Source organism: Tenebrio molitor, chromosome 6 (assembly GCF_963966145.1).
Source record: "Tenebrio molitor chromosome 6, icTenMoli1.1, whole genome shotgun sequence".
In the NCBI taxonomy this organism is placed as follows: Eukaryota; Metazoa; Arthropoda; class Insecta; order Coleoptera; family Tenebrionidae; genus Tenebrio; species Tenebrio molitor.
Genome location: NC_091051.1, coordinates 20,389,654 through 20,415,447, shown reverse-complemented (window position 1 = coordinate 20,415,447; position 25,794 = coordinate 20,389,654). Strand labels below are relative to the sequence as shown.

Sequence of the window (25,794 nt, the reverse complement as noted above, 5' to 3'; positions counted from 1 at the left end):
GAGCGTTTCGTTGTTTCAACCTTTTGATTAATTTGCTTCTAATTTCGAAACGATTAAGTGTTATCATTAGTTTTTTTGCTTATTCTGTGGTTATCAATGAAAAAAATAGTAAAGCATTTATTCAATTTGGTCCCTTTTATCTGTGTTCAGGCACTTCTTCATCTGTCGGAAAGTTGGTCACTGTGTCATACTGTGAGTACTCAATACAGCTGAGTACCTAAGTAATTATAATAATTTATTAAGTAAAAAAAAAAACATTTTATTTGAAGAATAATTCCATTTCTACATACAATAGATGTATTGATATGTAATTATTATACAGTACAAAATTAGTGTGGTGGTGGTGGAACAGGTAAAACTGCACCCATCAACGGTGGCGGTGGTGGAATGGCATTAAACATAGGTGGTCTCGGTGGCGGTGGCACTGGAATCATCGGCGGAGGTGGTACTCCTCCCATCATATTCCCGGGTCTCGCAATAATTGTCGTCGGTTTCTTTGCTTCATTCTTAAAAGCAAATTGCAGGAAAAATTGCTTTGTATCTCGATTCCAATGTGTCCAGAACTTATTATCTGTTTTTTCTACTTCTCTGCTGGGTACCTTAAATGCAATGGTCTCATATGGCTCTGCAGCAAACAGCAAGTATTGCCATTTACGATCTGGAGGTTCTATTTTCTGCTCATAAGCAGACATAAACCTGTGACGAGGCATCACATTGTCAGTAATTTCTGGATAATCAATTTGGAATAACAAGCTCTGTTGACCTGTTTCTGGATCTCTCTGTTTTGTCACTCGATAACCAGGACGTCCAATTTTGACGAATTTTTTCGGTTCCACTCTAGGTTTCTCTGGTTGTAGAAGAGTTGGGGCATCTTTGGCTTCTTTAGCAGCTCTTCGGGCCAAATTTGCCTGATGTTTCTTGCCTTGAGTGTGAGCAAGATAACTACCTTCATTATTGTGTAACGTTAAACACAGTTTGCACTCATATGACCCTAAGTGGTTTTTCATAAAGTAAGGATCTTTTTGAAGATCTATAGTTTCTAACGCCAATTGCCGGAGACGCTCTCGGCGATCTCTGTTGGTTTCTGACCAAGAGGCGACTCCGCCGCCACCGGTTTTTCCTCCAGGGCGATTTTGAAAATCCATTATTTAAGCTTATTAGTTCAACACGATTAATACAAAACAATATATTACTACACAATTAAAAGTATTATAAACTTTACAGAACTTTTGACATTTGTCAGCGTTTCTCGATCTCAATAGTAACTTATTGATTGCCAACCTTAGAATTTATTTCCAGACACAATTTTGTAATAAAATCATTTTTTATATTTTAATGTCTTATATCTATTCTAAGTAAATATAGAAACTAATTGCATTAAATAACAATCACTTATTTCATAATTACAATGATTGTAAGCAAACGCTTAAGAGAATCAGTGTCTGTAACTAAATGTTGGTAGCCTTGTGTAACCAAATATAAACAGTTGGCGAGGTTGGCCTTTCCGAACTTGTTCTGTTCTCGGCAACATGGTAAGCGAGGTGTAATTTCTCTTTTGAAACATTTTTGAAAAATCTGAATCATCCATTTACCAGCATCTATTCCATTACTTTACTGAGTAATGTTAGGATAGCGTTTGTTCGATTTTATAAATATTTATAGGCCATTCGAGTATTATTTGTGTTTACAATTAATTTTGTGGTTATGTTGTAGTCGACTCATAAGAAAAAGACAAGAAAGTTAAGGGGGCACGTGAGCCATGGACATGGCCGCATTGGTAAGTAAACATTAGTTTGTATGTTACGTAAATAACATTATGATGATACATGAACGGGCGGTATGATTTAACTTTGATTAATGTTCTTATGCTGAATGATTTCCCACTCTGTTTTATGTAACATATTTGTAGTAGAGAGCTAACAGGAATTTTATTACAGGCAAACACAGAAAGCATCCAGGAGGTCGCGGTAATGCTGGTGGTATGCACCATCACAGAATAAACTTCGACAAGTACCATCCAGGTTACTTCGGAAAGGTTTGTTCTTATTCCTCTATTGATGAACCATTGATTTATAGTTGATTTTAGTTGGGAATGAGGAATTATCATTTACGGCGTAATTCTAAATGGGCCCCTGCTATCAATTTAGACAAATTGTGGACTCTTGTTAGTGAGCAGACAAGGTCAAAATACCAGAATCATCCTGAAGGCAAAGCTCCAGTTATTGACATTGTCAAAGCTGTAAGTTGTTTTATGTTCAATATCAACATGTATTTAAATATTTAATGATGATATATGAACGGGCGGTCTTAAAATAATGCTGATGGTTCATTTTGACTGATCACATTTGTAATTAGATTTATTTAGTAATTTTTTTATTATGGTGTTTAATTTTGTTTTTTGTTATAGGGATATTACAAATTGTTGGGTAAAGGTCGCCTGCCTAACCAACCTGTCATTGTTAAAGCCAAGTTTTTCTCTAAATCGGCAGAAGATAAGATTAAAGCTGTTGGGGGAGCTTGCGTTTTGTCAGCTTAATTTGTAATATTAAATAAAAAACTTTCTATAAATTATATATGGTTTTAATTGCATTCATTAAGTAATAATCGTAAGTAATTACTATTCCGGACATGGAATCTTGGCCACAACTGACATTTAACTGACAAATATGTGTGAACTGGCCTTCATTGAATATTACCCAACTTTTGACTTGATAATGCTATTTCCCTGCTTTTTTGATGTCACAATAAAAACTTCAATATGATTTTTATTAATTGTCTTGATTTTTTTTTAAAATGTCAAAAAAAATGTTGGCCAAGGTTCCGTATCCGGAATAGTATAATTGATTTCATATAAATGTTCATCAAGTGAGCTGTGCATTTGTAAAAGCACCTTTAATTTAGTTACATTACAAAAGTCACATTTATGAAGGTCATGTCCAATAAATCTTTACTTGGTAAAAATACAAAGACAATAACAAATAAGAATTACTTTAATTTAAGCAGTAAAAAGACGTAACATTGCTTTTGAAATCAGCAAAGTTAAAATGGACAAAAACTAAAAAATTAGTCAAATCGAGTTCGCGCAGAGCAAGCAACTTTGAAAGTTAAAGTCACTAGCTTTAGCTTTACTACCAACAGAAAATCAGATTTTCATGGCTTGCTTAGATGCACATTTATATGAAATTGAGTATACATGAGCGGTCTTTTTTATCCGGATAAATTTTTTTTTTGCGATAATTTAGTTGCTTATTTATAATTTATTCAATCAAAATAGATTGTAATACCGTGTGAGCAACAATTACTGATTGAGTTGGCAATAAATTCTGGTGACTTTTATGTCATGTTCTAACGAGAAAACCATTTTATTAATAAAAGATTACACAAACCAAGGCGTTTAAATTTGAAATGTATGCCAGCTGTCAATAATGTCAAAAAAACAAACCGAAATACAGGGTGAGCAACAATAACTGTTACAGTTGGCAAAAAAAAATTACATAAAATTTTCAAGACTGTGAATTGTACCTACTTCGGTTTGTTTTATTGACAATATTGACACCTGGTATACATTTCAAATTTAAACGTCTTGGTTTTTGTAATCTTTTATTAATAAAATGGTTTTCTCGTTGGAACATGACATAAAAGTCACCAAAAATCACCAGAATTTATTGCCAACTCAATCAGTACTTGTTGCTCACCCGGTAGATACAATTCGCAGTCTTGAAAATTTCATGTAAAATTTGTTATTGCCAACTGAAACAGTTATTGTTGCTCACCCTGTATAATAACACATGAAAAATAAAAATTTAAACAAGAACAAAATTTTAAAGCAAGCATAAATGTCAATGTCACAATCTCAATCATCTATTTCATCAGAAAATATTGTTTTATCACAAACTAATGATGGTTCAAAATGTAAAATATGCAACAAGATATTGAAAAATAATGCAGGAGTTAAAATTCACATGAGTAAAAGTCATTCTCATGTTGTATCCTTGTTTCCGCCTCTTCCATGTGCCCCGTCAACATCGAATGGATTTACTGGTTTAAGATCCAATTTAGGCAAATTCTTTAGACCTCAATATAGATACAGCGAAGTTGAAAGCGATGAAGATGTACCACTTTCGCAGGATAATTTTGAAATTGAGTCAAGCTTGCCCAAAGTTGTCAAACCTTTTTCAAATTTGGAAAACTCACAAACGTCTTCTATTACAGAACAGCCATTTACGAAAATTGCGTGCCCATTTTCACCTTTACACCTATTTAAAGACGAGAAACGCATTAGAACACATGTCGGAAAATATTGCGACAAACAAGTTGATATCAGTCATATTAATCTGTCAAGAAGATCGATTCAAGACAAATTAATAAATTTACATAGCAAAATCCATACCTACTCTGAGAAGAATTCCGAAAGGAGCCCGAAATCAATCTGCAGATAAACTGTCGTCTGTAATTCACGAGTGCATCAACTCCAACTCTATTCTGGCTTGGGAAAATTTATTTGTTTTTGCTTATATATCTTTTAACTTAAACGGATCGAAAATCAAAAATTTAACGTCGAAAATTAAGGATAATATTGCCAACTTCAATTTACCGTCATCGATTACAAAGGTAACTGGTTCAAGTACATTTCAAAAAAGAATAGAAGGAAAAGTGAATGATTTTGACATTAGAGGAGCAGTTAAAATTTTAAGTTCTGATGACAAACTTGCTCCTTTTGATGACGTCACCTTCAATGTCTCAAAAACGAAACATCCAACACCGTCTCGTCCTCTTTCATTTCCGGAGCCACCTCTGAACAACATTCCTGTCTTATCCGTGAACGAGTCAGATGTTTTAAGAGGTATTAATTCATTCTATCGCGGTTCAGCACTAGGAATCGATGGTATGAGACCTCAATTTTTGAAGGATATGGTCTCTTTTTCTGCTGGAGAAGCTGGTAAACGTGCCCTCACAGCCATTACAAAATTATGTAACTTTATTCTTGCTGGTAAGATTAATGAAGAAGTTCTTGCCAAATTTTTTGGAGCTTCCCTCTGCGCTCTTTCAAAAAAAGACGGTGGTTTGAGACCAATAGCAATTGGTTTTGGAGTAGCAACAAAAAAAGGTTCCGAAACGGCTATCCACACAGTTCGTACTTATCTCAATCTTCCTGAAAATAATGATACAATTATGCTGAAGACTGATTTTGCGAATGCATTTAATTCCGTAGAAAGAGATAAAATGCTTTTACAAATTAAAGAAAATTTTCCTATCCTTTATCCATTTATGAATCAAAGTTACAGATTACCTTCATCTCTTTTTTTTGGAGATAAAATCATATCTTCAGAAGTTGGTGTTCAACATGGTGATACCTGTGATCCAATGGCGTTTAGTGTTTCAATTCAACCTTTGGTAACGATAATGATATAGGAGCTGAACATTTGGTATTTGGATGATGCCACTCTTGCAGATACCCCAGAAATTGTTTTAAATGACCTTCGTAATCTGATTGAATTAGCAGCTGAAATTGGTTTGAAAGTTAACACAGATAAATGTGAAATTTTCTTCAATTCAAAGAATGAAGATACGTCTATCATTCAGCAATTTGAAAAAATTTGTCCAGGAATTAGAATAGTATCGTCTAACGACTTACAGTTACTGGAAGCTCCAATTTTTGAAGAGGCGTATATTCAACAATTCAGGATTAAAGAACAAAAAATTAAGTTACTTATCTCTCGCCTTGACCACCTCAACCCTCATGTGGCGTATTTTTTATTGAAGAACTGCCTCTTTATACCAAGACTAACTTATTTTATCCGTACTTGTGCGCTTTGGAAATTTCCGTCGCCTCACGTGCATTCTTAACATTAATATCAATGATATCCAATGGCTGCAAGCAACTCTCTCTGTTTCTAAAGGTGGTTTGCGAATTCGCAGAATTTCAGATGTGTGCCTGATAGCATTTCTGAGTTCAGCCTATGGCGTTCAGAATGGAATGTCTTCATTACTCCCTACTAAGGACATTCCGATTCAAGTTCACCTCCTGGATACAGCCTTGGAAGAATGGTCATCAATTAATTCTGTATTTCCATCGACTAGACATATTCAGAAATGCTGGGATAACATTAACCTAACAAGAATTATCACAAGTGAACTTCAATTTAATACAGTTACAGACATAGCTCGCTTTAAAGCGCTTCAGTGCAATGAATCTGGATCTTGGTTAGATGCCATTCCTTCAAAAAATATTGGTACCTTTTTGGATTTGCAAGTTTTTCAACTTTGCGTAGATCTTCGACTTGGCTGCGATCTATTTGAAAATCACATTTGCAACTGCCGCACATTTGTCAATGCTCAAGGAGTTCATGGTCTAAGCTGTAGGTACTAAAAGCAAAGGAAGGCTCCCAACGCATAGTGAACTTAATTGTATTTTTCAAAGAGTTTTATCATCAATTCATATCCCAGCTACACTTGAACCTACGAATCTTTCACGTGACGATGGTAAGAGACCAGATGGCGCCACGCCTAGATGCGCCACGCTCACCCTTTGGTCAAAGGGCCAACGTCTCATTTGGGACGTAACTTGTGTTGATACACTTGCCCATTCATATCTTTCACAGACTTCCGTAGAAGCTGGGGCAGCAGCAGAAATTGCTTGCCGTAAAAAACATGAAAAATATAAAATATTAAAATCTGCAAATTTTATTTTCAAGGCACTTGCCTTCGAAACACTGGGTCTTTGGTGCGAAGAAACTAGATCTTTTATCAACACTATCAGCTCTAAGTTGGTTAAAGAAACTAGCAACGTCAGAGCAAAACAATTTCTTCGTCAAAGACTTTCTTTGGCCGTTCAACGGGGCAATGCAGCAAGCATTCGCGGCACCCTTCCTCACAGAACACCTAAGATAAGAACTGATTTCCCTATGTTAAAGGTTGGCAACGGAAAATACAGCGCTCCTGGTAGTCCAGTGGCAAACTAAATGACCGCGGGAAAAATTTGAACGCAACCGTCTTTATAGTGCTCCCTTTTTCAGATATAAGTTTTTTTTAGTTGTCAAGATATTAAAGTGAAAAAAGTAAATTTGGTTTTAAAATAACCAAATATACTTTTTCACTTTAAAATATTAACAATTTTAATAGTAGGAAAATAAAATTAAACACAAATATATTTATTAGTTATATATTGAACGAAAAACCGACACAAATAAGAAAAAAATGTAACAAGATAAAACTCTAAAAATTCAAGAAAACAGATAAACAACAAATTAACATTCACTTGAAAAAAGTAAAAAACAAATCACAGTACTATTTACATTTCAGTCTTGATATCCGTCGGATAGTGCGGAATACTTCTACTGGCGAATTTACGCTTGTTTGTCAAAACTTCACTTTCACCTGTTCCACAATAATTATGGTCTTGAAGATGAAAACTGGAAATGCTGTCCATTATTTCACTATCTTGAGAATGTGAGGAAGGTTTTTGATCCAAACCTTTGCAAACCGCGGTCAATGTTGTAGACTGATGACATCAACAACTACAAAATCTTCATTTGCAGAATGGTCGTAAGGTTTTGGTACAGAACCGGTGTTTAAACGATCCTTTCTTTCATTCACAAAACTATTGCCTCAAAATGATGTTCACAAATTTTCCATGCACCAGTTGTTGGATTCTGGATATTTACAAGAATACTTCTTTCGGCTAACAACTCCCACGACTGAAAAACTTTAGTTTACACAGTTTACATATCAAGTATGGCACTAATCCGCACTAACCTAAACGAAAACTTTCGGGAAATTTGCCAAGCATCCTTGGCATAACCCAAAACAAAACACACAAGATGGATGCTAGTTCGCAAACCCGCAAAGGCGCAAGCTCACAAGAGTCACTAAATGACAAGAATGACATTTGTCTGCGCGGTCTATTCAAAATTCCCCCCTTTGCTTCACGCCCCGCCGGTGGCACCCACACTTTTTCCGCTGCCATTTTGCCAATGCCAGTTTCACCCCCCTGCCCTTCCTCATATCACCTCATTGGATGAAATTTTTTTAATTTAATTTAGTTGCTTGGTAAATTGACGACACAAACCACATAAGTACGATGAAAAAAACGAGTCCGAAGGAGATAATTTAATGAATAATAAAAAATAATAGGTAATAATGAAAAATTGAATTGGCCATTTTGCACTTCAATTTATTACAAGCTGTGTCAATGTTTAAGATTGTTGATTCGTTATCATAACAACAAACAATAATCAGGTTCGAAAAAGTTTGCCACATTTTATTGTTTTCAATTGTCATAAATTTTCATTTTTCTCCTTTGTAAACTCCCTCTTAGCTGCCCTAAAGTAAAATGAGCAGCAAGCCCAATTTATACAGAAACCCGTTGTATAAATAACTATTATTAAAGTAATATATGGGGTTTCGATGTTTTACATCTTCTCCGATTCTTCCTTGGGAAATTTTCGACGTTGTGGTGGTGCAACTCATACAGTTGGCTTAAAAAAAAAACGGGAAATGAAATTTGACCTAATGTGAATTGGAAATTTAATTTTTCCATTTATGTCAATTTGTGTCTGTTTGACAGTAGTATTTCTGACACATAAGTGCAGTTTTTTAACCTAAATTCTAAAAGGCCGTTTCAAACTATAAAAATTTAATAAAATCTGACGGAACTTTTTCTGACAGTTCCCGTTTTTTTTTGAAGCTAACCGTACTGTCGCGAGCAATAAATTTTGGTCGTCAATGTCAAAATTTTTTACGATATTTACGACTGTTTTATATACAATGGAACATTTTCGATTGCGTCAAGGAATGACCTTGACGACCAAAATTTATTGCTTGCGACTGTACCTTAATGTAAACTTTCGCCCTTATTTGCTGGTTGCCGCTTTCCCTCGGATGATATTTTGGCGGAAAAATACAAAATAAAAGTAAATATAATGAGAAAAGAAATATTTATTGCTCTTACATTGCGTTTTGTTTTTAATTTCCAATTCTCGCCCTTTAGTGACACATTCGACACAACAAACGAGAATGCTAAAATACAGTACAGCCGACACCGTGATCAACATTGGCTGATCTATGAATGTCTGCATCTGTTGGTGACAATGAAAATTTGAATAGGTAATTTTGGTACCCCTGTAATCTAAACGTATTTCTGGTTCTTCTTCTGGTTGTCAGCTTTGACAGATTTGACAGGCAAATTTCAAATTTATCATCAAAGGTTCATTTTGATAACATTTTATTTGTGAAAATGGTTTTTACACTGGCACACGACATTTATGCATTCAACCAATTTCGGGGCATGTTCCCTGAAGAAGTTGTCAGCTTGCTTCACATAATATAAAAAGTTGCAAAAAACCACTTTGCATTTGCAACAGCATTTTTATGGCATTAGTCATTTGAAATTACTTTGAGGCTAGGGCCACACTACAGACTAAATAATTGGCCGATAATTTAGTCCGATTGGGTAGATTCCGCGCACACCAGGCAAACCAAGGCAAACTAAATTATTATAAATTATTTGGTTGGCTGTCGGTGCGCAGACAGGCGACTATTAATCGGTCGACTGCTTATGCACAGTTGATAAAATCTAAGCGATATTAATTAAATATGAGATTTGACATATAGTCTGTCTCAATTCTAAATTTCCACCAACACTGCATTCTACATTGGAAATACAACCGACAACACTGTTTGGTGAAAAATGTGTCAGATTGTATTTGTTAGGTTATCTGTCAATTTCCGTTTTTACAGCTCAAAATTTCAGAATAAAGGAACATAACGAAAACATTTTTTAAAATGCAGCAAGTGAGTAGGTAAAAAATAAAATTATAAAAGCAAAATAAACTTATGAACTAAATTTAATGTTTTCGAATCATGTTTATAAAATAATTATATTGCCAACTTTGGTAATCAGAATCCCCACTTTAGAAATATTTTGATTTTACCAACATAATTCAACAGGTGGTGGAAATTTAGAATTGAGATAAACTATAGGTTGAAAATATCCTTTGGTTCAATATACGGGGTGATCAAGAAGGACTGTTTAAGTTGGTAATACTGGATCGTATTTTAAATCGTATAACAGGAGTAACTTCCGGTTGTTGGTGGCTTCTCGTTGTTAATGCTATACCTATATCAGATATTTGTAAAATAAACCAATAAAACATATCCAGTTGCAGTATTATAAATAACCGAATTAAAAAATTTTCTTAATTGTACTGCCAACTTAAACAGTCCTTCTTGATCACCCGGTATTTTATTACTTTCATAATCATAAATTAAAAGTCAAAATTTTAGCACTGCAGAGAGCCACTGCACGCATAATATGTGTGGACTATCCAGTCGGTGAATGTGCGCACTCGCATAGTAGACTAGACTATGCTCTATCAATAGTTGGCCAACTTTCTTGTTGAAAGGGAATCGGGAAGTCCTTGCAACTATTTTTCGATCAATCTGTCGGCCGACTACAATCGCTTTAGTGTGCGCACTCACATAAGTCCCCATACTTATTAAGAACCAACTAAATTGTCGGCCGATGAAAAATCTGTAGTGTGGCCCTAGCCTAAAACTGTACTTACTTATATGGAAAATATTCAACCGAAACAATGATCCCTTTCTGGCCCTATTTGGTTCAAAAATATGAAAAAAATGCTGTTGCAGATGACAAGTGGTTTTTTGCAACTTGAGTCAACTATAAGATAACAAAATTTTTACACTGTCATTTAGACAATTAAAAGGGCTATCATTATCAAGAAAAAAAATAGGGGCATTTTTTAAATATTTCTGAACAAAATAAAGGCCCAAAGGAACCAGAAACTCATAGTTTGGATTGAATATTTTCCATATAAGTACAGTTTTAAAGTAATTTGAAATGACGAATGCCATAAAAGTGCTGTTGCAAATCACAAGTGTGTCTTTGCAACCTGTACCCACTTTACCTAAACTCGGTATTATATCTATCAAAGTGTAGTTCAAAGAGTATCTTATACCTTATACTCTTCAGTGTAGTTCTGTTATTTTGTGAAATTTCTGTAAATTCATATTGATGAAGTAAAGCTTCTTAACGTTATTATTACCCATAATCTTCCAATATTATTATTATAATACTAGTGAATAGTGAATTATTTAGTGATGTGTTCGCAACTTCGTCATTTGTTTTGAATTTTGAATGTTTGACACTTTTGAGTTTTGACAGACAGTAGTGGGGATAGCGTCAAACAACCTTACCGTTATTTTGTGGTTAATTTCAAATGTGGAAAAAGTTATAACAAATTAAGAAATACATAGTAAACAAAATGTCGAGAAAAGATATCCAAAACATTTTCGAAAAAGTGCAAAACACATCGTCATGTCATCGAAAGTATGTTCGAGTCTTAAAGGAACTATATAAAAAGGTAAGTGTTAACTGTTATTAACTGGAATAATTACAATTATTTTCACCCTCAAATAATGTGGTATACCAATAATGTTAAATTGAAACAGACGGAGTAGAATTATTTCGTTAGGTATTACTTTTTGTTTACATAACTTTAAAATTATCTTTCTAATATCGTTTTCATAAGAAAAGGAATGATTCGGTAGAAAATAATGTAAGAACATGTTTAGACTCCAGTGGACACATTTCTCCAAGTCTTTTTGGAATTCCTGAAAATAATAGTTCGACAGGGCTCTGAAAGTAGTGTGTACACAAAGAGAGCTTTAAACTTCGCTTCACTTTTTTGTGCTGACCTCACCCTGAAAGAAGAAAAAGAAAGTGAGTCCCATGATTTTCTCGCCGCTGTCATTGAGAAAACACTTGAGGTATAAACAAATCCATCATTTTTGAGTAGATTAGTTATTATAGCTTAACCAACAACAAACTTATTGATCAAATTCTTTATCAAAATAGCCTTTTTTGTTGGTCAAATTGATATGAGTGACTATTTATGAATAATTCTGGTTAATTCTAGTGGAGTTGTTTGAACGTGTACGATCTCAGATACAATTCTTGTTACTTTATTGCAATTGTCTTGCAAGACATTGGAGAAGACGTTCAACTAGAAATCAATTTAATTGATGAAATACAGAAAGTCATGCTGGAACGGATGCAGGCAAGCTCCACCAATAATGTAAAATGTTTGTTATGAAATTCATTTTTAGGAACCTAAAATACCGATTAGACTGGAGGCGATGGCTGCTTTGGTGCGATTGCAAGATCCTCAAAATTTTGAATGTCCTGTGATAAATGCTTACGTACAAGCATTGTCCAGTGGAAGCTCAATTGTATTTGTTGCAATAGTTTACTTGCTTATTTATCACTTTGATTGGATTTTAGATTAGGAAAGAGGCGACTTCACGAATAGCTCCAAATATGTTTACTCTGGGTAAAATAAAAGACCGAATTCGAGACGTAGATCCGTCTGTTCGCTCAGTCGCGTTTCATAAATGTGCAGATATAGGACCTTCAAATTTCAAAATTGCGCATAAGCACATGATATTGTTGTGTGGTTTTAAAGAGACAAATGACAAAGTGAAGACTACATTTTATGATTATCTGTTACCTAAATGGTTGACTGCGTATAGAGGCAATTATTTAAATTTTGTGGGTGCATTAAAACTAGTAGCAGATGAAGAGGATATTAACAAGATGACATATTTATGCAAAGAGTTGATTAGGGAATTTTACAAGTAATTATAGAATTCTACTTGCACAGATGAAAATCTTTTTTTTTTTTTTATTGTAGTAAACATTCAGTCATTGAATTAATAGCAGCTCTACCTATCAACAAGGACAAACTAGTCGATGTTGGCAATTTATCAAATGATGTAACATTATTTTGGAACATCCTTGTTGAATTATTGAGACAATCTGGTAATATGGATGAGCATTTGGATAGCATTTTACCTGAACTGACACCATTTTGTCACTATATTGAGCGGTAATAAATCTTATTGTACAACTTGCTGGTGCTAATAAATGGCTTTTAGAGTAATTAAAACCAAAGCATCGGAAAAAATGGATGAATGGAAATTTTTCGAGTATCAGTTTGATCTCTTGAACCTTTTTGAAATCGCAGAGAACTACGACTTTTCAGACGAAGTAAGTTGCAATTGCCAAAATTGAGACTTCGTTACTTGTCTTCATTGCAGGTTGGCAGGCGTACAATGCAATCCCTCGCAACAACAGTTTTACAAAATAACAATTTTACTATAAAACTTACAAAGAAATTGGTTTCGGTTGCACAAAAGTGCAGCAGCAACATTGAATTCTTCACATGCGACATGTGTCAGTTGATCTCTGACGTCAGGGAACCCCTTGTAGAGGAACCCATGTCTCAGGACCACCAGCGAGAACGCGATTTTAAGGTAAGATTGCCAACAATGTTCTTAAAATTATGGTCAGAAAGAGGAGAGCGTCTAAAATTAACAGTGGCTCCTAAAGCAAGAGCGTTATTACATCTACAAAAGGAAAATTAATTCGTAGTGTGTTGAATGACATATTTAGTGTCAAAGAACACACCGTTAATAATAATTGTTTGATAAAGATTGCTCAACGAGAAATTTTGAGATTTCAAAGAGCTAGTTTCTAATAGAAAAATAAAAATTGTTCTGTCAACCAGAGTTTGACCGTTTTCATTTCAGGTTATATCATTTATTCCTTTTAAAAGATTTATTTATGCTCGTACATATATTTTGTTTTGTTGTACAGGTGGCGGAGCTGAGAGTGAAGATAAACATCCTAAGAGAGAAACAAAATGAAGCTGTTAACCAACGCGACTATCAGACAGCTCAGATTTTGGATAACGAACTGGTCAGCTGCAACAAACAGCTGGAGGAACTACAGAACCAAACGAGCACCCAAATGATTCGGATGCGGAGGCCAGACAACGAAACGTTGTGTTGTTGTCTGGATATTCTGGCTAGTGTCTTAGAGTTGCCTGTTGTGGACAAGTTGACACCGTCTTTGGTGACGTGCAGGGATCACTTTCTGGTGCCGTTGATCAGCAGTCAAAGTGCAGAGTCTCACTGGAGGGTGCTCAAATGTTTGGCCTTGTTTTCGGTAATCGACAAAGCGACTGCAGAGGAGTACGCCAAAGTCATCTGCATTCCGGTAATGTACATTTATAAAAACAAACATAAACATATCATGGGTCTGTCACAATAGTGTTAATGTTAGTGGTAATGTTATAATCAGAGACCGGCGAAAAAGGGTTTTCGCCTCCCACCAGTCCGCTCCAGCGCCGCACCGCTATCTTTTCGCTGCGAGCGTGAACGCCGTGAACCGTGGATCGTTTTATTATATTAAGATCGTGATGGTGGGAGGTATTCTTTACGCTTTCATTATTTTCCGCCAAAGGGCCAGATTTCAAGTCATGGTGGTGCAGCGCAAAAGTGTGTCTATCTTTGTCCTATACATTGATCACCAATATGCGTCATCTTTCTCAAACTTGTAATTTTACGCCGTTACCATGACAATAGAATTTACGACCGTTGCAGGTCAACTTGAAATCGGCCTCTAAGTCTACAAAGTTATAATGTTAGTAGAGATGGAGATGGTTGATGATAACGAAGATGTTGAAATTGAACCAGAAAATTTCTGGATTTAATTTTAATAACAACTAAGATCGTTAATGACATTAACATCACCATCACCATTATTATGAACGGTTAAACGTTTCACTAATGTTCGTAAGATTAACATTCTGACTATAATAACATTAACATTAACACAACATTGTGACAGATACTTTATTTGCCATACACTGCATGGTTCACATTGAATAATCTGGGAAATATCGTTATTTCCGCGAGTTCTTTCTTTTCTTCCTTATATGGAACCAGAAAGGCCTCCCGATTTCATGGTAATGTGTAGAGAGGGAATCCCCAAAGATTATAGTCGTGGTGGGCGTGGAAGAACCCAAAGTTAAAATTTATTTAATTGATAATGGTATTATACATACAAGTAATTATTTTAACAGTTCATGTCAAGAAACATTTTTCTCTATATTCCCGTCTTAAGTAGTTAATAATCCTGATAAGTAAGTTCATTCCACAGATTGCAACGTACCGAACGGTTCCGATGAACAACGTTTCGGCTCTTATTCAGTCGGTCTGCGGCGTAACAGACATAATCTCGCTGTACGGTGTCGAGATTGTAAGTCAAAACGAAGAGACCGACAATACAACACTTAATCAAAATATGACGAAACGCAAGCTGTATTCTACCGACAGCGAAGATGACATGACAAATGGGAAGATCGATAATATGACACTTTCTTACATTTTTGAAATATTCTTGGACATGTTGGATGATGAGGTGTGTTAATTTTGTATTATGATCTTTCCACGGATTTTTTTTTTTTTTTGTAGCGCGAGGAAATCAGATACAAGGCAGTTTTAGCGATAACGGCTTTGATAAAACAATCGTTTCCTGTAACGCCGACTTTATTCTCTAGAATTTTACTCAAATGGTATAGTCCTTTAACTGGTAAGTATTGTGTCTACACCTTTTCCAATTGTAGTTCAGAAAGTAAGAGATTAATTTCAGAAAATATCAAATGTAGTTCAGATTAGTAAGATGTATTTCAGAATGTGTTAATTGTATTTCAGAAATGTAAAATGTATTTCAGAAGGTGCTAATTGTATTTCAGAAAAATTAAATGAATTTCAGAAAAGGTGAATTGTATTTTAGAAAATATCATTTGTATTTCAGAAAATAATAATAAAATTAAAACATACGCAACAACTGATCTTCGGGTTCTACATACAAGTTAGAAGCATTGGCGTTGTCGAACGAAGACTTCTTTACTTGGAACAAATTTTATGTACATAGATTTGGCAAAAGACAGAATTGTTCTCCTCGGTAATATACAATTATGATGCGTTCTGAAATGCAAATGATACTTTCTGATTTACAAATGATATTTTCTGAATTTCATATAACGTTTTCTGAAATACAATTTACCGATCTGAAATACAATTTACGATTTCTGAAATACAATTTACTAATCTGAAATACAATTGACGATTTCTGAAATACAATTTACTAATCTGAAATACAATTGACATTATCTGAAATACAATTGGAAAAGGTGTAGTTTGTACGCTGTACATTTTTTTAAATTTTCAAACAGAAAAACAGGATATTCGTTTGGAAGTTTATTTGGGACTGTTGATCGATCAGTACTTGCAATGTCGAAATTCCATTGATGTAATGAAAGAAACTATCGTACCGACCCTGTCGAGTATAGCGAACGCTCCAAAAACCAGTCCTTTAGCCGACATCGACGTCGACAACGTTTTAATGTTTTTCTCGGAGAATATGAATATCAGTTTAGAACCGGTGTGTAAGATGTTTACGAAAAACACCTGAGGTTACTTATTGTTTACAAACTAATTTTGAGATTTTAGGATGATCTCAAGATTTTAGTGCTGGACATATCTATGAAGATATCGGAGAACACCAACGATCGTATCGTACCACTTTTGACAAAATTGATGTGTAATTTTGACTTAAAACGAACAAATGCGGAGTCTGCGAGTGAAATGATAGATCGTGCCGAGATGTTATTAGAGGTGCGAACGTTTAAAAAACACATTTTAGTGATTGTAGTATTTATTACTTTGCAGGACTTGAAAGATAAAGCTCCGAGGAGACACGTTGAGAAATTTATTTTTAAATTAAGACAAGTGATCCACACTACTACTGGCAGTACAGAACAAAGAGACGAAAATGAAAATAGTCCAATTGCAGATTCAAATGCGACGGAACAACCTCCTGTCACTGTGTTGCGTAAGTGAATTCAAAATTTTGAAGTGAAAGTAACGTTAATAAGGCTAGTTATTTATTGTATCCATTGCAAGTGGTCATTAATTAGGCATTACCTTTTGTTATCTTTTAGTTAATGCTCCATATTTTTAAGTTTCTTACTTGTTTAAGCGAAATTATGTCGAGAACATTTAGATATACAAAGAGAACATAACTTTGTTTTAATTTTAAATGTTCACTATTTAATTGAAATTCTGCAGTTTTCTTAATCGCGATTTTTAAAATTATTTCAATTAAATTGTTATACGGGTGAACAAGAAAGACTGTTTGAGTTGGCAATACGGTTAAGAACATTTTGTATTCGGCTATTTACAACACTGCAACCTGTTTTGTTGGTTTATTTGACAGATATCTGACGTAACATAACAGCGGCAAAATGGAAGGTTATAAGAGTAAAAATTAACGATAAAAAGAAATCAAACTTCAAATAGAGAACAATTATCTAAAAATTAACTAAAGGAAAATTTCTAACTGCCCCCCCCCCCCCCCCAATTCACTCCAAAGATAAATTAACTCTTCTTTTTAGGCTCCTTAACAGATTCACTATTAATTTGAAATGTCAAATGTTATTTGTCAATGATGCGGCTGTCACTCAAACCGTCAACAATCGGAAGTTGTACCATTTAAAAATAAAATTCAGTACTACCAACTTAAACAATCCTTAATCACCCCGTATTATCTTTTGCAACAGCTATATTTAAAACTTCTTTGGTATTAAACGTTCATGATTTTTATGATACTAAAAACATGAGATTTTAAAAAATCTGAAACATTTTTGAAGGAGAAATATCTGCCTCAAACCATTCGTAATCATATGAATTTCACTCAAATTTAGTTGATAAAGTGAATCTTTTTTTAGAACGGTCTGCTACGTATTAATAAAAAAATCTGCGTTGGTACGGTTGGCTCCAAAAAAAAAACGGGAACTGTCAGAAAAAGTTCTGTCAAATTTTATTAAATTTTTATAGTTTGAAGCGGCCTTTTAGAATTTAGGTTAAAAAACTGCACTTATGTGTCAGAAATACTACTGTCAAACAGACACAAATTGACATAAATTGACAAATTAAATTTCCAATTCACATTAGGTCAAATTTCATTTCCCGTTTTTTTTTAAGCCAACTGTAAGTTACTTTGATTGCAATAAAATCTTACCTACTGTTTACCTTGAGCAAAAAATGCACTCACCGGCTGGAAAAACGGATCATTTTTATTTTTAGTGATAAAACGATGTTAGCGAGGTAATAGATATTTATGCATTAAGGGAGATATGAACGGGATTTTTCCCTGAGGTTGACGTGGTTATAATCCGAGGGCCTTTGGCCCGATGAATTATAAGTCAACATTTACGTTTATTTATAAAAGCTCTCTATCCGAGTCATATTGACATCAATACCTACTGGTCAACAGTCCGTGCAGCATGTGGTTAAGCATTATCCTGCATTAAAAAGAATTTCTTCTCTTTGAAAAGTGAATAGGGAACTAAACACCATTCACGTTGTGTACCTATGGTGAGATACATTTTCAAGTTGCCTGTACTATGGCGGACAATAAATTTAGGCCGGCCTGTCATTAAGTTGACATCAAAATGTGAAGCTGGCATTATGTTCAACTAACCCCATTTTCGATTTTTGTCATTCTTGTCATTGTGACAGCGATAATCAAAATTAAAATTACGAAAAGAAACGTAAGTACTCCAGAGAGAAGTGCTATTACAAATCAGTTATGCTAGTGCGTCATGATCTTTAAGTTATGAAAAAGGCGAAGGAAACGCCAAACAGCTTGAAAACCTTCAATTTGACAAACTGACACATCAGTCATAATGACAATAAATGGTCGCTTGCATTGACTTTTTTGAAATGTCAGAAATTTGCCGGCCTAAATTTATTGTCCGCCATAGTACTATTGCGGCCAAAAAATTTCGTCCGTCACTTTCAAGGCCCTGACATGAAGTGTAAACTACCCTTAAGCACCAATAACCTCGCTTTTTTATCGTTATTGTCATTTTGACAATCTGTCATTCAGTCCATCAGTTCAAATTTTGTGAATACAAAGGACAAGTTCTACTCTTACACAATTACCACACGACCGCTAGTGGCACTAGAGGCAGACTTGCGGCTATTTTTGGATTAAAGCACCAAACAGAGAACCGTGGAAATTATACGAGTATGCCGTAGTTTTAAAAAAATCAAACGAAAAACATTAAGGCAAAGACATGGAAATGAAACATTTATTTTTGTTTAAGTACTTAGCTAAATCAAAAGATAAAATGAATGAAGTTTAAAATCAATACTTGGTCATCGCTCCATTGGCATCAATAACTCGCCTTACACAACGCGACATGGAGAGGCATAAATCTGTGTGATAATTCCTAAGTAATGATCGCCATGCATTAGTAATCGCAGTCAAAAGTCCTGCCCTATTCCGAATCACTTGTCGTTGTTGCAAATTACGAGCCAAAAGTCCCTACATGTTTTCTTTAGGGTTCAAATCAGGGCTGCGACTCGGCCAATCAAGAACGTTTATGCTATTATTCCTGAACCATTCTGCTACCCTATGTGCTGTATGCACTGAACAATTGTCTTGTTGAAATATGAAGTTAAAATTCGGAAAAATTCTTGAAACTGAGGGCATCATCACGTCTTCAAGAATCCTAACATAAACACATCACTGTTGAGCTGATCTTCTAGATGCAACATTATCCCGGGGCTATCTACTGAAATCCATGTCCATATGTTTGCCGAAAATCGACCGCTCCTTTCCGTTGTATTTGCTTGTATTTACCGCTTCAACAGCCGTCATAAAAGGGCTATTGCGTAATCTATTGAGAAGCATATTATCTTCTTCTGCAGTAGATGTGCTAGGCCTCCCTGAGCCTTGGCGTCTTTCAATAGTTTCATTTTGCTTCCATTTCTGAAGAATGGACGAAATTGTACTTTTAGGTATACGAAGGTCCATCGAAATCTCAGCTTGGGACATTCATTCCTCTTTGTGCAAGAGTTACTATTTTAATTTTATTAAAATTTGATACCGATGGCATTTGCTTGACTTTCAAAAGTGACAAGTAAAAACATCAATCATAATGACAATAAGGAATGGACTACACCGATTTTTTTGAAATGACGGAAAAATGACGGACGAAATTTTTTGGCCGCCATAGTACACAAAATTTTGGCCGTCACTTTCTTGACATTCAGTAAAGTGTAAACAAACCTTTAGGAATCGTAACCCCACTTTCGATTCTTGTCATTTTGACAATCAATTTAAACTGTTTGAAGTTCAAATATTCCAAAAATCCGACATGAATAAACAAAATTAGAGCAATCGTACATAGATAACCTGAGGTAAACGTTCTGTGTAGTAGAAATGACAAAATAATTTTGAGTTTTGAAATTTACCACCCAAAAAATAACGTTCATAATCAAAGCGGTAAAGCTAAAGTCAAAACGAAACATGACTTAATCAAAACTCAATTTTCTTCATTTGATGAAAGAAATTCTACACCGAGGTCATCTACTTTTGTTGTAGAACCTCTAATAGAACACTAAAAACTATCTTCATCTTCAGAACATTCCCCTAAAACCCTCTATAGCGTAAACAAAAGAAAATTGTTGACTCAGCCACTGTCATATACGTAAGCTGAATTCAACTGATCTACATTCGTCTTCTGCGCAAACCACGTGATGTCATGTTTCGTTTTGACTTTACCTCTAATCATGATGACAATAAAGTACGGATTACAATTTTTTTTTTGAATTGACAGACAATGACTGCCACAATTTTTTGGCCGGCATAGTACTATCGCGGCCAAAATACTTTGGTCGTCAATGTGACATAAATGATATTCAATTGTAAAGCAAGCTTTAGGATGTTTAACCTTATTTTTTACTGTTGTCAAAATTATTTTAATCCGTCAGTGTCATACGGGTGGGGTAAATCCCAGCTGCGGAGGCAGGGTTCAAAAGCAAAAGATCAACATGGTCGCGGTTTAGATAACCTTCAGAAGCAAGTAAGACGATTCTATATTTATCAAAAACTGAGGGTGCCATATTTTTGACAAGAATAATTTGAAATTGTCATGTATATTGACATTAATACTTGATTTACATTTGAAGTGTCAAAAAGTGACGACCAAAGTATTTTGGCCGCGATAGTACTTGTACCCAATTGATTTTATGATTTTGTATAGAGTGGTTCATCAATTTTGAAATGTTTTTTGGCCCTTTGAAAATTACAAATTTTTGTTTGCAAATCCTTCCGAAAAGCATTGCCCCAAAATTTCTTTTTGTTATTGCCCCGTCCCGCAACTCGTGATTTTAAATTATCAACTCCTTCATTTAAAATTTTGTATACTTCTGGGACTAAAATCTGTACTTGGAGTTTTATTTTAGATTATAATTTACCGAAAAAATATCCGCCACATACAATTTTGTGCTTTTTCATTACGTTTCCATTATCTCCATGGGTAATTTCTTTTATTTCATTGAAAGCCTTTAAAATGTGCTGCTTCGTCTGCTTGCTTATTGATGCTCTACACACTTCGTTTTGGAAATTCACATTTTGGTAAAGTTTGTCCAGCGAGAGATTGGTTGACATAAAAATCACTAAATTCTGCGTAGAGAAAGGAATACCTCGGGCACGTAAAATTTGAAATATATCCTTCAAGCAGTAACATGTTTGCCCTGAAATTATGCTCTAATTAATGTTTTCTAGTGCATTTTGTAGTGTTGGGTTAATTTAATACAATTTAAAATCACCCAATCTCTCGCTGGACGAAGTTTAGTGACAATCTGACAATAATATGACAATTCAAATTATTGCCAACTGTCTAATTTTTATTTATTTTGTAAAAAAATCTAACAAAAAAAGAGTTCCAGTTAGTTCGTCATTACAAAAATGAATGTACGAGTATTATACGTAATCTTGAAGCATTTCCACTATGTACCTTTGAGCTTTTAAACCTTCCTCCAGAAATGTTATACAACTTTGTGTGTGCATTCATAGAAAAAATACCAGCTCATGTCATGATTTGCCGTTCCTGATAACAAACTCTAAAATCACTAAAAGTGCAGGGAACATATCGCTCCCCAGAACGTGACCACACTCTCTTCCGTCCAAGTGGGGATCTCAGATAAAAAGTGGATTTGGCAGTGAACAATAAACGTTCATTTCTTTATTTTTCATTTCCCCAGTGGCGATGTTGTCTCGCAAATACCAGTTGATCTACTCGATGCTGCCGGAGGAGTTCGGTCCTGCAGCTGGTCGACGTACCTCAAGTCCAGCTGCTTCTAATCTCCTTCGAACAGTCTTTGCAGTAATATTATGTGTTATTATCTTGGAACCTCCTATACCATTTACGGAGAATACGTTGTGAAATTCCTAACCTACGGATCACATAATGTTGATTTCTGCCATCTTCAATCAGTGCTATTGCCATTGCTAGTACATACTTCCTGCCTTAATGCTATTTTAATTATATTTTAAATACGTAGGTACTACAATAAATACATTATACAAAATGTCAAAGTTATAAACAAATGAAAAACACCCGGCAACTATAGAAGATTGTCTTTATTCATGTACGCAAAAATGTAATGTTGCTTTTTATTTAAATGATTTTTGTGGTTACAAAAGTGTAAAAGAATCTTGTAAAGAATTAGATTGAATCATTTTTCGATATAATTTCATTGGAAACTTAGGATTTCCAAAATTACAAATGACCCGTTTTTCGTGATGGTGAGTGTATGTATTTGCTTTTGCTAATCCTCCAGTAGTAGCAAAAAGCTGAAGTTAACTCGTCAAGATTATTAAATGTCGCCAGGTAAAAAAAAAACAATGAAAAATCGACAATTTTGGTAGTGAGAAATAACGTATTGATCAAGAAGTATAGGCACAGATTACTTATACCAGATCGGACACTCTTGTCGGAACCTTTGATGAATTGCATTCGCCGTTAATGACCTTCACTAGCGTGGCCCTTTAAATGGGTTACTGCTGCTGTTGCCATATTGAACAATATGTCAGCGATACAATGGTCGCAGATTTAAAATAAAAAAAATGGAAAAAAAATCCTGAAGTCTAATTCCACAGGTTTATTCGAAACGTCGCGTCGGAGTGTTAAAAGACAGGTTTAAACATATTTTTTAATCAAAATATGCTTAGACAATAGCGAGAGAAAGTCCTCCCTCCTTAACATTTTAAACTTATATACATTCCCAATATTTCACCCCCGTGGCCACGTACACAAAAATGTTGCCAGGCCAGGGAGATGACCATTATTTATGGTCATAACAACTATCATACCACCGTGTTTTCCACCACTTGGGCCGGAAGGGGTGAGGTATTTTCGCATCATCTTCCACGTGGACATCCACGTCGACTTGACGACGACGAATTCTGTTGCATTAGTCGAAGATTTTCTTACAGATATGCTAAACAAAAGTGCGAATACTGCGATAAAGCAAGGACAGATCGAAATTGTCGTCAGACGCCGACGGTTTTTCTCGCTACGGATTTTCACATAGCACATGATCCGAACATGCACGATGTACTCGTATATTATTTTGGGACAAGCGGCAGTGCTGCGCATGCCTACGGGACTTTTAAATTGGTTAATATTCTATCCTTTATTAATTTCTTAACATCTCTCTCGAGTGTCCGATCTGGTATAAGTAATCTGTGGTATAGGTGTAGATTGCATAAAAAAAAGTTCATTTGCAACATAAAATTATAATTTTTATTTGCATTTTCATTGGAAAACTTTTGCAGTACTTAATTTGGTTGCTTTATAATTTACAGAAGAAGTCGCACCAGACAACGAAAAAAATAGGGGAAAGGAACCACAACAAATAAAGCGAAGAAAACATAGTAATGGAAAAAATTGTGTGGTTATTTTAGAAAGGATGAACTGGAGAAATTCCAATCCGAACGAAACAACTCTTCACACAATCGTCGAAACGAGCATGGAAGTAAGTTGCTGACGTCATTTGACGTACACGCACTAGATATCTCTTGTTCTATTTTTTTTTTAATATTCAGATGAAGGAATTGGATCTTAGTTTAACTATTGATACTCCAACAACAGATTCATCGAAAACCTCCCAAAATTTGACCAGACGGACAAACAGTATTGTAATATCAGAAACTTCAGATTCAGAGTAAGTTGTGTTGTGTCTAGTGAAAGTGTTTGTCAATTGTAATTAACAGTTTCAGTAACGACACTGAAGCAACCCTAAGGAGGTCGACAAGGTGTAGAAAAAAACGAATTTTAACAGATGTATAATCATATAAACATATTATTGTGTAAATAAATTTGTTTTTAAAGTGGATGTGTTTCGTGCGATATTTTTAAATAAATATTATAAACATAATTTTTCTTAATAATATAATACCTTCAAGCTGTAGGGCACGTCATGAAATCCGATTTTATCCACATTTCTCTTCATTTTGGTCCGAATTAATTTCTTTTTATAGCTTTGCCATCTCTTTTCGTCCGACAAATTTCTAACGATAGTTTCTGTTTTTGGAATTTTCCAAGTCAAACACTGCCTAATTCTCACCCAAATATTAGCTTCGTTGCGTTCCAGTAACCAATAGAACGGAATAAGCAGACATTCAGTATTTGTGATGCTCACTATCTGTCGATTTTTCAAATTCTCGCCGATGTTAAAACACGATAAGCGATGTAAAGTGCACACCTAAAAATTATAAATAACTTCTTTCCGAAACTGGACAGTTTCTCACGTTTATGAAAACAGATTTTGCGTCCCCTCCGATTGTGTGTGGTAAAGTAAGGCATTCGATCACCCTACAAGAACCATCTGTGACGAAGTAGACGTAACTCTTCTGTCCGAACTGTCCGTTAAGAATAATCTGGTCCGGCTTGAATGTTTTAATTTTGGAAATTTGGCAGAGTTGTGATACGGTCTCGTCATCCCATTCGTTAAAGTACGTGAAATAGGCTACTCGTTTTTTGATATTTTCGAGCTTCTCTGACACTTGTGCACTCAGCTGGGACTTGTTCATGTTTGAACACAGCTTGTATTTTTTCGTCTAGAATAGTTTCGAAATGTTAAAATAAAAGAAAAATATGTTTGGTCGATATATGTAATAAAATCACGACTTTTCCAAGCTCGTTACCGATTGACATCTGGATATAATGGGAATAAAATCGATTTGGGTCATGGAAATTGTTTTGTGGAAATTGGATGGGAACATGAAAGTTGATTAATATGTGAGGAGTTTATTTGAATTATGAGGTTCGGGTGGGAATTCACTGGTGCGTCGAAAATTTTTAGCGCAGTGCGGGTAGAAAAGAATGCAATTACTGTTTTATTTTTAAGTTAGGCTGGTGGCTTTCAGCTTAAATTAAATTTTGCTTCACAAACAGTAACGATAATAATGCAGAAATTATCACTGACACTGTATTTATGCTGTGGCTTCACCTGAAAGCTCCGAACACTAACATTTTCTAGCTCTTTAAAAGTTAAAAAACCTATTGTTGGATGAGGAAAGGAAGTACATAGTAATATTTAAATTCGCTAAATTTTAAATCGTTCAGCGGAGAAAGGAAATGATACTGATTATAGGGCCGCCTTCAGAATTTTGGCCGTTATGTGCAATCTGTAGGTACATGGGACCGCTCTAGTTAGAAGGAAGATGAATTAAAAAAAAATAGTTATTTGATTTCAACAGTAAAGGGTTGTTGTTTTTAATTGTCTATTCGATATTAACAAACTTTCAAATATAAAAATCTACATAAAAAAGTTACGACAAATGATAAGAGAGTTTTGAGTACTTAGGCCAAAAAGTGCATCTTTTTCGTTCGAGTCTGGGTTTTCTAGTCGAGGCGCAGCCGAGACTTGAAAACACGCGAGGACAAAAGGCACTTTTTGGCCGAGGTGCACATTAATTTTTTTTTGTACTCATAGCCTTGAAAGCAACGCTTCCAACATCCAATGCTCGCTCCGAACGAGTGCTTCCCGGTCGACTCGAATGTAAAA

The 25,794-nt window shown here is 34.9% G+C and overlaps 3 protein-coding genes and 2 long non-coding RNA genes across 7 annotated transcripts; 2 read left to right on the top strand and 3 right to left on the bottom strand.

Moving 5' to 3' along the window:
- Positions 1-243: 243 nt before the first annotated feature.
- Sf3a2 (splicing factor 3a subunit 2) lies at positions 244-1,280 on the bottom strand. The gene has a single exon (XM_069049880.1). The coding sequence runs from the start codon at positions 1,143-1,145 to the stop codon at positions 330-332; it is 816 nt and encodes a 271-aa protein (XP_068905981.1). The 5' UTR covers positions 1,146-1,280; the 3' UTR covers positions 244-329.
- A 131-nt stretch (positions 1,281-1,411) lies between these two features.
- RpL27A (ribosomal protein L27A) lies at positions 1,412-2,571 on the top strand. Its single transcript, XM_069049882.1, has 5 exons — positions 1,412-1,532; positions 1,714-1,777; positions 1,938-2,035; positions 2,087-2,239; positions 2,408-2,571. Exons 1-5 carry the CDS (start codon positions 1,530-1,532, stop codon positions 2,534-2,536), a joined length of 447 nt encoding a protein of 148 aa, XP_068905983.1. The 5' UTR covers positions 1,412-1,529; the 3' UTR covers positions 2,537-2,571.
- An 874-nt stretch (positions 2,572-3,445) lies between these two features.
- Positions 3,446-6,874, bottom strand: LOC138132407 (uncharacterized). The gene is made up of 2 exons (XR_011160070.1): positions 5,291-6,874; positions 3,446-5,152 (listed from the first exon to the last, which is right to left on the bottom strand). It is a non-coding gene; the product is annotated as an uncharacterized lncRNA (long non-coding RNA).
- Positions 6,875-7,148: 274 nt separating this feature from the next.
- LOC138132406 (uncharacterized) lies at positions 7,149-7,991 on the bottom strand. Of its 2 annotated transcripts, none has more exons than XR_011160068.1 (2): positions 7,756-7,991; positions 7,149-7,705 (listed from the first exon to the last, which is right to left on the bottom strand). It is a non-coding gene; the product is annotated as an uncharacterized lncRNA (long non-coding RNA). The 2 variants fall into 2 exon arrangements; XR_011160069.1 differs by having other exon boundaries at positions 7,149-7,697.
- A 3,147-nt stretch (positions 7,992-11,138) lies between these two features.
- LOC138132968 (condensin complex subunit 3-like) lies at positions 11,139-24,162 on the top strand. 2 transcript variants are annotated; one of them, XM_069050724.1, is made up of 17 exons: positions 11,139-11,381; positions 11,593-11,787; positions 11,937-12,077; positions 12,127-12,249; positions 12,302-12,654; positions 12,711-12,905; positions 12,955-13,066; positions 13,117-13,332; positions 13,676-14,077; positions 15,023-15,283; positions 15,337-15,454; positions 16,101-16,309; positions 16,378-16,542; positions 16,597-16,759; positions 23,591-23,760; positions 23,831-23,949; positions 24,005-24,162. In XM_069050724.1, exons 1-17 carry the CDS (start codon positions 11,283-11,285, stop codon positions 24,072-24,074), a joined length of 3,111 nt encoding a protein of 1,036 aa, XP_068906825.1. In that variant the 5' UTR covers positions 11,139-11,282; the 3' UTR covers positions 24,075-24,162. The 2 variants fall into 2 exon arrangements, with proteins under 2 accessions (XP_068906825.1, XP_068906824.1); XM_069050723.1 differs by having other exon boundaries at positions 11,142-11,381; positions 23,999-24,162.
- The last annotated feature ends 1,632 nt before the right edge of the window (positions 24,163-25,794 follow it).